Below are 15,243 nucleotides of genomic sequence, written 5' to 3'. Positions count from 1 at the left end.
GCCCCATGCTCCTGTGGTGGCCTCACGGGCGTGCCAGTCTCCTGTGCCTGCCACACAGAGGTGTGGTGAGGGCTGGACACTCCTGTGAGGGCCCCAGGTCTCACACTGAGGTGGCCTCTCTGAGCTAGACGATGTTTGAGATGCCAGTCACCCCTCACCCCTCACACGCATTGTAGGGGACAGCTGTGCCATGGTGGGACATGAGGGGTCTTGATCAGTTACCTCGGTGAGGTCAGGAGGCGACTTTATGCAGGAGACATTTGGGTTCGCATGGTGTGCGGGGAAGGGGAGTCCAGGTAGGAGGAATGGCGTGTGGGCGTGGGCACAAAGCTTTAGAAGAAGCTCTCTTCGAACTTCTGATTCCACAGACTGAGTTTGCCTGTTTTGAACTGTATGTAAATGGAATCATATCGCCTGTTCTCTTTTGTATCGGACTTCTTTTTCTCCACGTTAGGTGAGTGATGCTCATCCATCTCATTGTGGGTAGCAGCAGTCGGTCGCTCTTGAACACACCATGATTTGTCTGCCTGTTTTACCTTGATGGGCATCAAGGTACTTCTAGCTTTTGTTTATTACAAAAAATGTTGCACTGCGTGGACGTTCTCATGTGTGTCTTTGCTGAACATAAGGAGGTGTTTCTGGTTGGGTGGAATTCCTGAGTTGGAGAGCACAGGTGTGTTCAGTTTTCATGTTTGGGTATCAAGGTTGTGGGGACCTCGTAAAATGAGTTGAGAATTGTTTCCCCACTTTCTGGAAAAGGTAATATTGGTATTCATTATTTCTTAAATGTTTGGTAGAATTCACCAAATTCTTTGTTTTCTTTGTAGGAAATTTTTATATCAGAGATTCTGTTTCTTTACTAGTTCTAGAACTGTTCAGATTTTTCTATCTATTCCTGTGATGGTTTTTGTAAGTTGTATTTGTCTAGATTTGTCCATTTCCACTATAGTTTCAATGCGGTTGGCATAAAATTTTTCATAATATCCTGTTTTGTTTTTTTTTAAAAGCCATTGGATCTGTAGTGATGTCTCCTTTTTCATTCCTGATATTGGTTATTTGTAGCTTTTCTTTTTTTTTAATCTTTCCAAAGAAACTAGCTTTTAGCTTATCGACCCTCGCTATTGTATTTTTTTCTATTTCACTAATTTCTGCTCTTTATTTCATATTTCCTTCTAATTTGGGGGAGTTTAACTTCTTATGCCAGTTCTTGAGATGGATGCTTAGATCACTGATTGTCTCCTGTTTGTAAATATGCATTAAGATGATTAAAATTCTCTTTCAGCTACTTCCCACAAGTAGAAATCCCACAAGGGATTTGTGATATTTTTTAACATTAAGTTAAAAAAAAAATTTTTTTTTTAAAGACACAGGGTCTTGCCCTGTGGCCCTTGCTGGAGTGTGTGGAGATCACAGCTCACTGTGATCCTAGCTCAAGGCATCCTCCTGCCTCAGCCTCCCAAGTGGCTGGGACTACAGGCACCACCACACCCAGCTCATTGTTCTTTACTTTTTTAAGAGACAGGGTCTTGCTATGTTGCCCAGCCTGGTCCCATCTGGGCTCTCTGTTTTTTCCTGCCTGGAGAATACCTTCCAGTATCTCATTTGGTATGAATTTCCTGGTGACAGATTCTGCTAGTTTTTGTTTGTGAAAATTTGTTTGTAGTCCCTCTATTTTTTTTTTTTTTTGAGACAGAGTCTCACTCTGTTGCCCAGGCTAGAGTCCTGTGGCATCAGCCTAGCTCACAGCAACCTCAAACTCCTGGGCTCAAGCAATCCTTCTGCCTCAACCTCCCGAGTAGCTGGGACTACAGGCATGCGCCACCATGCCCGGCTAATTTTTTCTATATATTTTTAGTTGTTCAGCTAATTTCTTTCTATTTTTTTAGTAGAGGCGGGGTCTCGCTCTTGTTTAGGCTGGTCTCAAACTCCTGAGCTCAAGTGATCCGCCTGCCTCGGCCTCCCAGAGTGCTGGGATTACAGGCGTGAGCCACCTCGCTAGCCCCTCTATTTTTTAAGAATAGTTTCACTGGGTATAGAATTATAGGTTGGCAGTTATTTCTTTCTGCCTGTGTGCCTCTGTCATGGGAAGATTGGCAGTTATTTCTGTCAGCATTTTGGGGATGCTGTTCCATTGTCTTTTGGCTTCCATCATTTCTGTCAGAGAGGGTGCTGGGGACATGGGGGGCAGTCAGACCATGCTGGTCATGGGGGTAGCCTGGCAGGGGCTGAGGCTGCCCTGAGGTCAGCCAGGGGCCTGGCAGGGTCAGCGTGGAGATGGCAGAGGAGTTGCGGAGGGAGGCGGGACACTGTGGGGGGCAGGACAGGTGGGGGGCAGAGCTTCCTGGGGGTATGAGATGGGACCACCGGCCACAGGTGCACGTGGTGGGTGTGGCCGGCGAGTTCGCCTCGCTGAAGCGGGAGGGGCACGCTGGCCGTGGCGGGGGGCTCCGAGGCCCGGCCTTCCTCCTTGGCTGTGAGTCACTCAGGGGACACGGCTGAAAATCACAGGACATCCACAAAGAAGGGAGGCGTCATCTTCCTCGTTTCCTTCCGGTCACAGGCAGCCACAGCGGCTGTGGCTCAGGGCTGAGGGCTGCTGTTCTGCGGGAGAGCTGCGGGGGACAGCTGAGGTGGACAGCTGAGGGGGACAGCCGCGGGGGACAGCCGAGGGGGACAGCCGCTGGGCTCCGCCTTTGGGGGGCCGCGCGACGGGAGGGGTGGGTGGGCGAGAGCTCGGCTGTTCACAGCGCGGTTACTGGACGTTTCCAGCCCGTCGTCGAGGCCTACTGCTCGGATCAAGAGTCCTGTCCAGTGTCCCTGCTCGCCGACAGAGCACGGTCGCCCCAGCGCCCACGGGGACGCCCACGGGGACGCCCACGGGGACGCGCAAGGAGGCGCGTGCGCGCTTCCTGCTGAGCAGCGTCTGCCCTGCAGCCCGTGGGCCGGGGAGTCGTTTCAACATTCAAGTCTCACCGTTTAAGAAACGCATTTCATTCATGCTTTAAGAAGGGCTGTAAAGAAACAAAAAGGAAACACATTTCATAAGGCTAGAGCTGCACAGACCGCAATTCCTCTGATGGATCTGGGCAAAGTAAGTTGAAAACCTTCCGGAAAGGATTTGCCCTTCAAGGTGCCATTAAGAACATTCGTGATTCATGGGAGGTGAAAAATGTCAAAATCAACAGGAGTTCGGAAGAAGTCGATTCCAGCCCTCAGGGACGACTTGGAGGGTTCCCGCCCTGAGCGCGGAGGTCACTGCAGGTGCCCGAGAGGGGCTGCGTTGCTGCCATCTCACCATAAAACCTGAACAGACGCGGAGCTGCTGCTTCCGCTGGGCAAAGAAAGTGGTTTCCTGAGATGGAGTCGCCTCCTGGTGAAGATGCCGTGAGCGTCGTGGAGAGGACAGCAAAGGACTTCGAACAGTCCATGAGCAGCGGCAGGGTCTGAGAGGAGCAACGTCAACTTTGAAGGCAGTTCTACCGTGGGTGCTACGGAGAAATCTCTCACGGAGGGAAGAGTCCGTCGCTGTGGCCGGCTTCACTGTTGTTCCCAGGCGGGTCTGGGGACTCCCGCACTGTTGTCTTATTCTAAGAAATGGCCACAGGCCGGGCGCGGTGGCTCAGGCCTGAATCCTAGCGCTCTGGGAGGCCGAGGCGGGAGGATCGCTTGGGATCAAGAGTTGGAGGTTACAGTGAGCTGTGATGATGCCGCTGCACTCCAGCCTGGGGGAGAGTAACGGTCTGTCAAAAAAGAAGGAAGGAAGGGAGGGAGGGAGGGAGGAAGGAAAAAGAAATTGCCACAGCCACTCCAGCCTTCAGCAACCACCGCGCTGTTGAACAGTCAGCTGCTATCAACGCTGACACGAGACCTTCCATCAGCAAAAAGATTAGGGCTCGCTGAAGGCTCAGATGATTGTTAACATTTTCTAGCAATAAAAGTATTTTTTACTTAAGGTATGTACGCTGTTTTTTAGACATATGCTGTTGCACACTTAAGAGACTACAGTATAATGTCAAAATAACTTTTTTCTTGAGACAGAGTCTCGCTCTGTCGCCCTGGGTAGAGTGCAGTGGCATAGTCACGGCTCACTCTTGGGCTCGCCCGATCCGGCCTCCCAGAGCGCCAGGATTACAGGCCTGAGCCGCCTCGCCCGGCCTCAACATAACTTTTATATGCACCAGAAAACCAAAAATTCGTGACTCACTGTATTGCAGTATTTGCTTTATGGCGGTGGTCTGGAACCAGACCCCCGTATCTCCAAGGTGTGCCTGTGAGCGTTTCTAACACAACAGAGTTCAGCACAACTCGATGGTTTTCTGAACGGTTGGATGTTGCTTCTCGCCTCCAGGGGCGCAGACTCCCCTGGGATGGGGGTGGACCGTGGTGCTGCTATAGCCACTGCTTCGGTTAACCCGAGATTGGGTCGTTGGACAGAAAGGCTTGAAGGACCGCCAGTAAATTCATTTTTCTTTTTATCACTTTTTTCTCCTTTCCTCCTCCTGAAGGAGGGGCCGTGTCCCAAGAGGACCCCAGGGCCTGCTCTGTGGGTGCGGGTGCGGGTGCGGGGAGGCAACGGTTTGCGGGCTGAGGACCGGGTGCTGGCCGGGGACTTTGGGCACCTCTGCTCGGGGGCAGGAAAGCCGGGCTGGGAGGCGTCTCCCGAGTCTGCCCAGGGCTCAGCGCCGAGTGACTCCGGAAGACGCGGGAGCCGGTCCGAGAGCTGTCTGTACGCGCCGCGCAGGAGTCCCGCAGGGAGACCCGCAAAGCCTCCTCCGGCCCGCGCTCCCGTCTCCGCGCTCCCGTCTCCGCGCTCTCTCCGCGCTCCCGTCTGCGCGCTCCCGTCTCCGCGCCTTCCCGGGGACCGAGTGCAGCGGGTCGGCGCTTGTGCTCCGTGCGTGGCGCTGTTGGTGCGTGAGAAACCTCTGTCCGCCTCACAGCCACGCTTTGGTTCGGGGTAAGCACTGAGGAGTCGTCGTGTAGAAGCCACGAACGGTGACCTGCTCCCGCGCACGCCCCGCTCCCGCTAGAGACCGGCTCAGCGCGGCGCGAGGGTCGTCCCGTCGCAGGCTCCGTGTCTGGACTTCAGAGCCTTCGCGCCAGGCCCCGGGTCAGGTCTCGGAAGCCCGCCTGCTTGTTGCCTCTTTTTCTGAGTGCTTGGGGCTCTGCTAGGTCCGTGGGGTTGCCACCTGCCCAAACGTGTGACCGCCAGCGTGCACGCGTGCGCAGCCCCCGTGGGAACGTGCGCACACCATGACCCGGCGGCATCTATCCCCGCAATGCAAGGCAGGCTCAGCTCGGAAAACGAGCCGATGGAATCCACTACGTCAACAGATTAAAAGACAAATTAATTTCTATTAATAACAAGCTAACAAATTGGGAAGAGGCCAAATTTAGAACATGAGAAAGAAGATGTTAGAGCCAAGGGAGGCTGTGGACAGGAAGAGCACACTCACAGTCACTCTCGCACAAACACAGTGCCACACTCACAGTCACTCTCGCACAGTGACACACTCACTCACACCGACACATTTACATTATCACACTCACTGTCACACTCACACTCTGTGGCCCTGCAGAAAAGGCACAAACAGGAATCATGAGGTCAACATTTAATCAGCTTGACCCTGGGCCAGGGTATAAAAGGCCCTGGCAAGGGGGGCTCCACACCTGCTCCTCCCTCCCACCTGCTCCTCCCTCCCACCTGCTCTTCTCTCCTGCTCCTCCCTCCCACCTGCTCCTCCCTCCTGCTCCCCCCTCCCACCCGCTCCTCCCTCCCACCCGCTCCTCCCTCCCTCCTGCTCCTCCCTCCCACCTGCTCCTCCCTCCCACCTGCTCTTCCCTCCCACCTGCTCCTCCCTCGCACCTGTTCTTCCCTCCTGCTCCTCCCTCCTGCTCCTCCCTCGCACCCGCTCTTCCCTCCTGCTCCTCCCTCCTGCTCCTCCCTCGCACCTGCTCTTCCCTCCTGCTCCTCCCTCCTGCTCCTCCCTCCCTCCACCCACTCCTCCCTCCTGCTCTTCCCTCCTGCTCCTGCTCCTCCCTCCCACCTGCTCCTCCCTCCTGGTCCTCCCTCCCACCTGCTCCTCCCTCCCACCTGCTCTTCCCTCCCACCTGCTCCTCCCTCGCACCTGTTCTTCCCTCCTGCTCCTCCCTCCTGCTCCTCCCTCGCACCCGCTCTTCCCTCCTGCTCCTCCCTCCTGCTCCTCCCTCGCACCTGCTCTTCCCTCCTGCTCCTCCCTCCTGCTCCTCCCTCCCTCCACCCACTCCTCCCTCCTGCTCTTCCCTCCTGCTCCTGCTCCTCCCTCCCACCCGCTCCTCCCTCCTCCTCCCTCCTCCTCCCTCTTGCTCCTGCTCCTCCCTCCCACCCGCTCCTCCCTCCTGCTCCTCCCTCTTGCTCCTGCTCCTCCCACCTGCTCCTCCCTTCTGCTCCTCCCTCCCACCTGCTCCTCCCTCCCACCTGCTCCTCTCTCCTGCTCCTCCCACCCGCTCCTCCCTCCCACCTGCTCCTCCCACCAACTCCTCCCTCCTGCCTGCTCCTCCCTCCCACCTGCTTCTCCCACCTGCTCCTCCCACCCGCTCCTCCCACCTGCTCCTCCCTCCCGCCCGCTCCCCCCTCAACCCACCAGAACCGTGGGCTGCTGTGGCTGTTTCGGGGGCTGCGGCTGTGGGCTGTAGACTAACTGTCCTACGTGACCACAGTCCCTGACCCACTTCTCCCTATTTCCTTCCTGCCCCAGCTGCTGGTAACCAGCACCCTACTCCATGCATGTATATGTCTGACGTTTTTCTAAAAAGAAACTGTGGTACACGCGCACACACACACACCCCTGCATGCACGGTGGAATATTATTCAGCCTTAAAAAGGAAGGAAATCCTGTCATTTGCAACCACATGGAGGGATATGGAAAACATCACGTGGAATGGAAGGAGCCAGACACGGAGAGACAGGTGGCTCATCCCCCAGAGATGAGGGCTGTGAAGGACTGAGCCCCACAGCAGCGGAGAGCGGGAGGTGGGTACCGGGGCTGGGGGAGGGGAGTTGAGGAAACGCTGGTTAAAGGTACAAAATTTCAGTTGTGGGAGATTCGTAAGTTGTGGAGATCCAACATACAGCAAAGTGACTACAGGTAACAAATACGGTATTTACTGTATACCTGCAGTTTGCTAAGAAGGTAGATCCTAAATGTTCTCAGCACACACACACAGAAGGAGAACTATGGAATGGTGGGGACCTTAACTGTCTTGACTGTGGGGGTTCTTTCACAGTGTAGACATACATTGAATCATCAGAAGCCAGCCTCCGGGGACCAGCCGCGATCCCTCAGCCCCACGCAGAAGGGTCCGGGCTGTGCCCCTACCCAGCCCCTCATACAGTGTATAAAAGCACATACACACAGACACGGCGGTGGCATTTTTACCAATTAGAATTTTACTACCCACATTTCTTTGGAACTCAGTTTGTTTCACTAAAACAGGTATCACAGACACCTCCTAGGAAGTGGCCGTGGGTGTAGCTCTGTGCTTCCTCACGCACAGGCAAACACACACACACACACACACACACGTAAACTTCTTCCACAGGTAGGATTGTACAGTACACTCCAGACTCATTTTCACATTGTCATTTCCCTCTCCTCGCTACTGCCCTCCCCACGCCGCCCACCCACCATCCCAGCCACCCTCGGGCACATGCTTAGAATATGTATAAAATATCATCTGTGTGTGTGTCACCAACATAGGACCCCACTGTGCTCATTTCTCTGTGTCACATGTCACACTGACCAAAGCCTTCAGGGAATTTCTCCAAGTCCACTGTAGTCTGGTCTTGTAGGTTTTAGTATTGGTTTCCGATCTGTTAGGATTTTTTTTGCCACTGCAAACAATCTATCATACACATACGCGTCTACATATATATGTTCACATTTGCTTTTATTTTCAGTAATTTCAAAGCTAATTGTATTGATATTACCTAATGTTGTTTTCAAAAAATCCTGTAAAAAATTACATTCCAAAGAACAATGTTTAAGAATACCCTTTTCTCCCAATTTCACCAGCAATAGCTACTAACATTCCTGTTAACTTTTACCAGTCTGGTGGGTATGAAATATATCACTGTTACTGTGATTGGAATTTATCTGATTACGACTAAATTCGTTCTACTTTTCAAATTTTTTTTTTTTTTTTTTTTTTTTTGAGACAGAGTGTCACTTTGTTGCCCAGGCTAGAGTGAGTGCCGTGGCGTCAGCCTAGCTCACAGCAACCTCAAACTCCTGGGCTCAAGCGATCCTACTGCCTCAGCCTCCCAAGTAGCTGGGACTACAGGCATGCGCCACCATGCCTGGCTAATTTTTTTTTACCATATATATTTTAGTTGGCCAGCTAATTTGTTCCTATTTTTAGTAGAGATGGGGTCTCGCTCTTGCTCAGAGCTGGTCTTGAACTCCTGACCTCGAGCAATCCACCCGCCTCGGCCTCCCAGAGGGCTAGGATTACAGGTGTGAGCCACCACGCCCGGCCTAAATTTTTTATTAGACATTTCCATTTGCTCCTCAGTAAATTGCCTGTTTTTTGACCTGATTGCTTTTTTTTTTTTTTTTTTTTGGAGACAGAGTCTCACTCTGTTGCCCAGGCTAGAGTGCCGTGGCGTCAGCTTAGCTCACAGCAACCTCAAACTCCTGGGCTCAAGCGATCCTCCTGCCTCAGCCTCCTGAGTAGCTGGGACTTCAGGCATGCGCCACCATGCCCGGCTCATTTTTTCTATATAATTTTAGTTGTCCAGATAATTTCTTTCAATTTTTAGTAGAGATAGGGTCTCACTCTTGTTCCGGCTGGTGTCAAACTCCTGACCTCGAGCGATCCTCCCGCCTTGGCCTCCCAGAGTGCTAGGATTACAGGCATGAGCCACCACGCCCGGCCTGGTTGTTTTTTGTCAATTTGTAGGAGTTATTAATGTTTTATAGATAATAGAACTAATAAATGAATCCAGCAAGTCTTCAGAATACAAAATCAATATACAAAAGTCAATTGCATTTTTACTTGCAAAAAACAATCTGAAGATAAAATTAAGAAACCAATTTCACGTGCAGCAGTTCAAAAACTAAAGTGATTAGGAATAAACTTAACAAAAGAAGTACAAAACTATTTTTTTTCTTCATGTCAGACGAGTAACGTGCCGACGGCTAACAAGGGCTGAGGGAGGCACAGCTCACGCGTGTGCACGAAGAGCCAGTCATCACGCTTACGAGCTGCGAAAGGATCGGAAGTACAAAACTAATACTCTGGAAACGACAAAGCAGAAAGAGATTAAAGAAGCCCTAAATAAAGAGACATTCCATGTTTGTTAGGGACTGTTTATGTTCCCCAAAATTTATATGTGGAAGTGCCACCCCCCACTGTGGCTGTAGAGATGGGGCCTCCTAGGAAGGGGTTTTCGCTGAGTAAGAGCATCAGGCGGGGCTGGAAGTCGTGTCCTCAGAGAAGTGGCGCCCGGTGCTTCCTCGCTCTCCCCCGTGCAGCACCGAGGAGGCCGCGGGAGCTCGCAGTGAGAAGGCCGCCTGCACCCAGGGGAGCCCTCGCCAGAAACCGAACCTCTGGCATCTTGACCTTGGACTTCTGGTCTCCAGAATTGTGAAACAATAAATACGTTGTATTTTTATTTTACCCCAATTTTTAAAATGTCAACAAAGTCAATTTTGGTGTATAATAATTTTTTAAAAATTATTTTTAAAACTCAGCAGTTTTGGGTTAGGGCCTGAAATTCTGCATTTTTTTTTTTTTTTAAAGATAGGGTCTCACTCTGTTGCCGGGGCTGGAGTGCAGTGGTGTGGCCATGAGGCAGGAGACCAGAATGGGAGCACGGCGGGGGGTGGGTGTGGAACAGTAGGAACAAAATTAGGGTCGTGGATCAATGAGAACAAAAGCTGTGGTGAGGCTGTGATTGTAACCATTACAGAGGCATCACTGTCTCAAAAGCTTACGCACTGTTTGATGCCATTCTTAGGATGTTCTCTTTTGGAGACAGAGTCTTGCTCTGTCGCCCAGGCTAGACTGCCGTGGCGTCTGCCTAGCTCACAGTAACCTCCAACTCCTGGGATCAAGTGATCCTCCTGCCTCAGCCTCCCATAGTGCTGGGATTACACGCCTGAGCCACCACACCCAGCCGACTAGGATGTTCTCAAAAAGGCTAAACCGACAAGACTGAGAACAGACCAGTTGCTGGGACTGGGGTGGAAGGAAACTGACTACAGAGGTTTTTGTGGTGGTGGAACTGTCCGGTATCCTGGTTACAATGACGGCACGTGGATCTACACGTGTGCTAAGATCCATAGAACTGGACACCCCCAAAAAATCAATTTTGGCAAAGATGTCAAGAAATTGGAGCCCTCAAATGGTTGGCAGGAACGCACAATGGTGCAGCCACGGAGGAGAGCAGTTTGGTGGTTCCACAACAGGCAAGCATGGAGTTTCCGCATCACCCAGCAGTTCCAATCCTGGCTATGTTCGCGAAAGACTGGGACGCAGGGACTCAAACGGATACGTACACACGAGTGTTCCTTGTAGCATCATTCCCAACAGCCAAAAAATGGAAACAGCCCAAGTGTCCATCGGTGGATGCATGGACAGACAAATGTGGTCTATCCACACCATGGAATATGATTCAGCCTTAAAAAGAAAGGAAACTCTAACATTACAACGTGGATGAACCTTGGGGACACTATGCTCAGTGAAATCAGCCAGACACAAAGGACAGATCCTGTCTGGTTCACGTAAGTGGTTGCTGGAGGTCCGTGAGTCATCAAATCCATAGGGACAGAAAGGGGAATGGCGGGTGCGGGGGGCTGGGAAGGGGACGGGAGTTAGTGTTTAATGGGGGCAGCGTTTCAGTTTGGGAAGATGAGAAAGTTCTGGAGACGTTTGGTGGTGGTGTCTGCATGACACTGTGAATGTGCTTAATGCCACAGAAGTGTAGACTTAAAAATGGTTACAGTGGTAACTCTTATGTATGTTTTGCCATAATTGTTTAAATGTCAACAAAACTTCAATTTCGTTGTATAATAATTTTAAAAATTAAACAAAATTATGCAAAAAGGAAAATAAAAAATTGGGTATACACACACATCTCCTGGTTCTGACTCAGCAGGCTTGGGGTGGTGTATGAAATCCTGCATTTCTAACCGTCTCTTGTGCAGTGTGGAAGGAGCCGGTCAGGAAGCCGGGAATAAGCAACTAGAGTTTCCATCACAGCACTGCTTCATGCAGCAAAAACTGCCACCTGAATCGCCATCAGTGGCCAAATAAACAGTGTATTCACACAACAGAGACCTGCAAAGCAGGTAAAATGGCAGCACTAGCTCATCTGCATCAAAAGGACAGCCAGGCCAGCACCGTGCTGCACGCCTGTGATCCCAGCTACTCGGGAGTCTGAGGCGGGAGGACTGCTTGAGGCCAGGAGTTTGAGACCAGCCTGGGCAACATAGCAAGATCCTGTCTCATTTTTTAAAACATTCGTTTTAAAGGATAAACAGTCTGGATAGTGAAAAAAAGCAAACTGAAAAAGAATGGTTACACTATGATACCCACATGTATTTGAAAGCACAAAAAATAAAGCTACCTGTCGTACATGGAGACTGTCTATGCGGTGAAGCGGTAAACAGCACCGGGAAGGCAGCCACAAACCCGAGCAGCAGCTGCCTCTGGGAAGAGGCACAGAAGAGGGACGGAGAACTTCACCTGCTGCTTTTGTAATCTGCAGCAAAAAGGGAAAAATGTTGGCATTGCTGGGTCTAGCAGCTAAGAATTTGTTATATTGTTCTCTATGTACATTCGTAAGTTATAAGACGTTATAATAATAAACTAGGAAAGAAAATAATCTGAAATGTGTGTTAAAAGGATGTAAGAGCCAGGCATGGTGGCACATGCCTGTAGTCCCAGCTACTCGGGAGGCTGAGGCAGGAGGATGGCTTGAGCCCACGAGTTTGAGGTTGCTGTGAGCTAGGCTGACGCCACGGCACTCTAGCCCGGGTGACAGAGCGAGACTCTTGTCTCATAAAATAAAATGATTAAGATGGTAAATTCTATGTTATGTGTATTTCACAATAAAAAAATAATAACTTTTATAAAAAATAAACAGAAGAAAAATCTACTTGAACACCTGAGATTGGCATTTTATGGAGTCAACTATACCTTGACTTAAAGGGAAATACAGTGGCACAGATGTTTCCTACATATCATTAGCTGAAACAACTGTATGCAAATCAGCAAGAGAAGTGAACCTCACTTTTCTTCCAGCACAGAAAGGCTCCCCTAGGACAGCCCTGGACGCCCTCCCAGCAGCGGGAGGCGACGGCGGCCGATCCTGCGCCGCGGCCTGCGGGCGGCAGAGGGCGCGCGCGGACCGCCCCGCCCGAGCCACCTGCCCGCAGGTGCGCGGCTCCGCCCCGCTGCTGCGCGCGCCATGGCCTGAGCGCCTCCCTGACCGCGCGCAGGATCCTCCGCCGCCGCGGGGTGGGTGCCCGGGCCCAGCGGGCAGCCCCTCCCGTGTCGCGTCCCCAGCTCCGATGCACATCTGTGCGGGGTGGCGCTGAGCTGACCCGGTCCGGGGTCATAAGCCCCAGGCCAGGCGCCTGGCCGACCCCCTACTGAGTGAGGGCGTGGAGCCTAGCACTGACCTGGAGGGGGCTCAGGGCAGCAGAGCCAGCGGCCTTGGAAAGCCACTGTCCTCTGTAGAGTGGCAACCTCCCTAGCCCTCCAGCCCGGTACCTGGCAGGACTTAAGCTTTTATGTGCGTCTGTGCGTGAAAAATGACCACTGGGATTATAGCAGAATCACCCTCCCAAGGGCACGCCCCTCCCCAGGGACCAACCAGGCCTTCCAGGAAAACCTGTGTGCCACCCCTCGAGGTCACCTCGAGGTCACCACCTGCCCACTGCTCAGGCATAGTTAGGAGCTGCTCAGGGTATACCCAGAGTTCTTAGGGGACAGTGTGCACTCCCAGGCCACCTGCAGATGCAGACCACAGCCTGGCTGGGCAGAAGAGGAGCCCCGTGCAACACCCTCTGGCTCCTTGTCTCCCGGGGCTCACCCTGGGCCTGGCAGGGACAGCAAGGTCAGGCATCCCCTCCAGGTGTCACCCCCCAGGTGACAGTCCTCTATCTAACAGGGACAACCCCACTCCAGGTCAGGCATCCCCTCCAGGTGTCACCCCCCAGGTGACAGTCCTCTATCTAACAGGGACAAGCCACTCCAGGTCAGGCATCCCCTCCAGATGTCACCACCCAGGTGACAGTCCTCTATCTAACAGGGACAACCCCGCTCCTGCAGGTCCCAGGTCTGTTGCTGCTTCCTTGGGGGTCCCCACTCGCTGCCTGGCCCCCTCCCCAGGGCACAGCCTCCCCACTTGGCAGACATCAGTGACCCCAAACCGAAGAAGGCCTGAGACCAACCTGGCCACGTATCCCTGGGAGCCACCCCTCCAGCCGGGGCCCCCCTTCCCCAGAGCCCTCTCGGTCTGGGCCAGCCTGGGGCAGGGAAAAGGAAAGACCTGAGCCCAGCCCCCACCCCCAGCGACCCCTGGGCTCCCAGGGCTTCCTCTGGGAGAGCCCCACCCCCACCCCCAGCGACCCCTGGGCTCCCAGGGCTTCCTCTGGGAGAGCCCCACCCCCACCCGGGTGTCTGTTTATCCCTGGTGCTGGCCCTGAGTCAGGGACTCCACCACCCACCACCCCGTAGACACACGCTGCCCGGACTCAGGCTAGCCAGGGAGCAGAGCTACGGGCACTTACTAATCGCCAACTGTGTGCGAAGCTGGGAGGCGGAAGGGACACCAGGCAGGGGACACGGCAGCCCCTGAGCCTGCCCGGCCTCTGCTGCCCCAGCCGGAGCGCAGACCCTCGCGGAGGGCGTGCCTGCCTCGCTGTGACCCCCATTCCACCGGCCTCTGCTCAGGGCAGCCTCCCAGGCCCCTCTCCCCAGGCAGGGGCTGCATTCCCGAGGGAGACCCCCGCAGCAGCCCCAGGTTGGCGGGGGGCTCCAGGATGGAAGGTGGACCACCCCACTCTCCATCGGGCAGTGAGGGGGGAACGGTCTGGCATACCCCAAGAATAATTACCTTCAAAGTCTCCCAGGGCTCCTTGCCTGCCCTGAACAAGGGTCTTTGTCCCCTTCCTCAGGGCTGTGTCCTCAGGGTCCAGCACCTCGGCCCCCCAAGGAGCAGGCCCGGGCCTCCTGCCTGAGTTGCTGTGTCCCTTCCGCCCGGAGCCCCCTGCACCAGGGCTGCCTCCTCAACCGGCCCCTGCCCGCGGTCACCCCCGGGGGTGGTCCGACTGCCCCCTGCTCCAGCGCGTCCGGCCCCCTATGCTTCCGGCGACACGTGCCCAGGCTGTAATTACCTATGTTTTCCTCCTGCCCTGGGCTCCCGGCGTCCGCCGCCAGGCCGGTGTGCTCCCACAGCGGTCGTCGGGGGCGGACGCTGGACCGCCTGGACTGGGGGCGTCAGGGTGGGCGCGGGGGGCTCTTCACCGGAAGCGTTGAGGGCCTCTGGGGGTCCAGGTCCCCCGTCTCGTGCCTCCGTCCTGGCATGGGGCTGAGGCCAGCGCTGCGCCGGAGACGCCCGTGGGTTCTGGGGACCCCCCCCAGAGTTCATGAGACGTGTGACCTGAGGCAAACCGTGTCGCCTCTGAGCTTGCATTTCCTCCCAAGTGGAGATCGGGGCTCCCACGGCCGGGGTCTTGGAGCGGGCGGGCGCGGGTGCTGCAGGTCAGGCGCCTCGTCGCCGCGCTCGCACCGGCCGGCCGGGCAGGCTCTCCGCGGGCGGCCCCGCGCGCACAAAGGCGCCGGGGGAGGGAGCCGGCGCCAGCCCCGGAGGGCGGCGGGCGAGCGGGGGACCCCAGGCCCGGTCGGCAGGACCGTCGGGGCTCTGGGTGCGGCGAGACGGGGGGTCCGGGTGACGCAGAGCCCTGCGGCCGGGTAGGCTTCCTGGAGGTGGCGTCCCCGAGCACGGCTGCCGGCCCGCCGGGTCCTGGGCACGGGACGAGGCGCCGCGTGGCTCCTTTAAGGGCCGGTCCCGGGCGAGGGCGCGGGGCGAGGGCGCGGGGCGGCGGCGAGACCCGCCCCCCACCCCCCGCAGCCACCGCCTCTAATCTCCTTGCGCAGCTCGGGCTCCGGCTGACGTCACCTGCCCCCGAGCCGCGCGCGCTGATTGGCTGCAGGTGACGTCAGGGGCTTTTTTCGCCCGGCATGACCTCATCC

General features: G+C 54.8%; 1 protein-coding gene and 1 non-coding gene across 2 annotated transcripts; both read right to left on the bottom strand.

The window, feature by feature from the left end:
• Positions 1–9,151: 9,151 nt before the first annotated feature.
• Positions 9,152–9,254, bottom strand: LOC123643161. Its single transcript, XR_006736716.1, has one exon. It is a non-coding gene; the product is annotated as a small nucleolar RNA U13 (small nucleolar RNA).
• An 828-nt stretch (positions 9,255–10,082) lies between these two features.
• LOC123642971 (translation initiation factor IF-2-like) lies at positions 10,083–15,056 on the bottom strand. The gene is made up of 2 exons (XM_045558568.1): positions 14,385–15,056; positions 10,083–11,743 (listed from the first exon to the last, which is right to left on the bottom strand). Exons 1-2 carry the CDS (start codon positions 14,681–14,683, stop codon positions 11,629–11,631), a joined length of 414 nt encoding a protein of 137 aa, XP_045414524.1. The 5' UTR covers positions 14,684–15,056; the 3' UTR covers positions 10,083–11,628.
• Positions 15,057–15,243: the final 187 nt, after the last annotated feature.

Source organism: Lemur catta, chromosome 7 (assembly GCF_020740605.2).
Source record: "Lemur catta isolate mLemCat1 chromosome 7, mLemCat1.pri, whole genome shotgun sequence".
NCBI classification, from domain to species: Eukaryota; Metazoa; Chordata; class Mammalia; order Primates; family Lemuridae; genus Lemur; species Lemur catta.
This window is presented reverse-complemented; position numbering and strand designations above follow the sequence as displayed.

Bases quoted from the DNA above. Each gene is read 5' to 3' on its own strand.
- LOC123642971 (XM_045558568.1), bottom strand. From the start codon at position 14,683: ATGCAAGCTCAGAGGCGACACGGTTTGCCTCAGGTCACACGTCTCATG. The intron at 11,744-14,384 runs GTAATTACAGCC...TTTTTGCTGCAG, and splicing joins AGGGCAGGAGGAAAACATAG to ATTACAAAAGCAGCAGGTGA.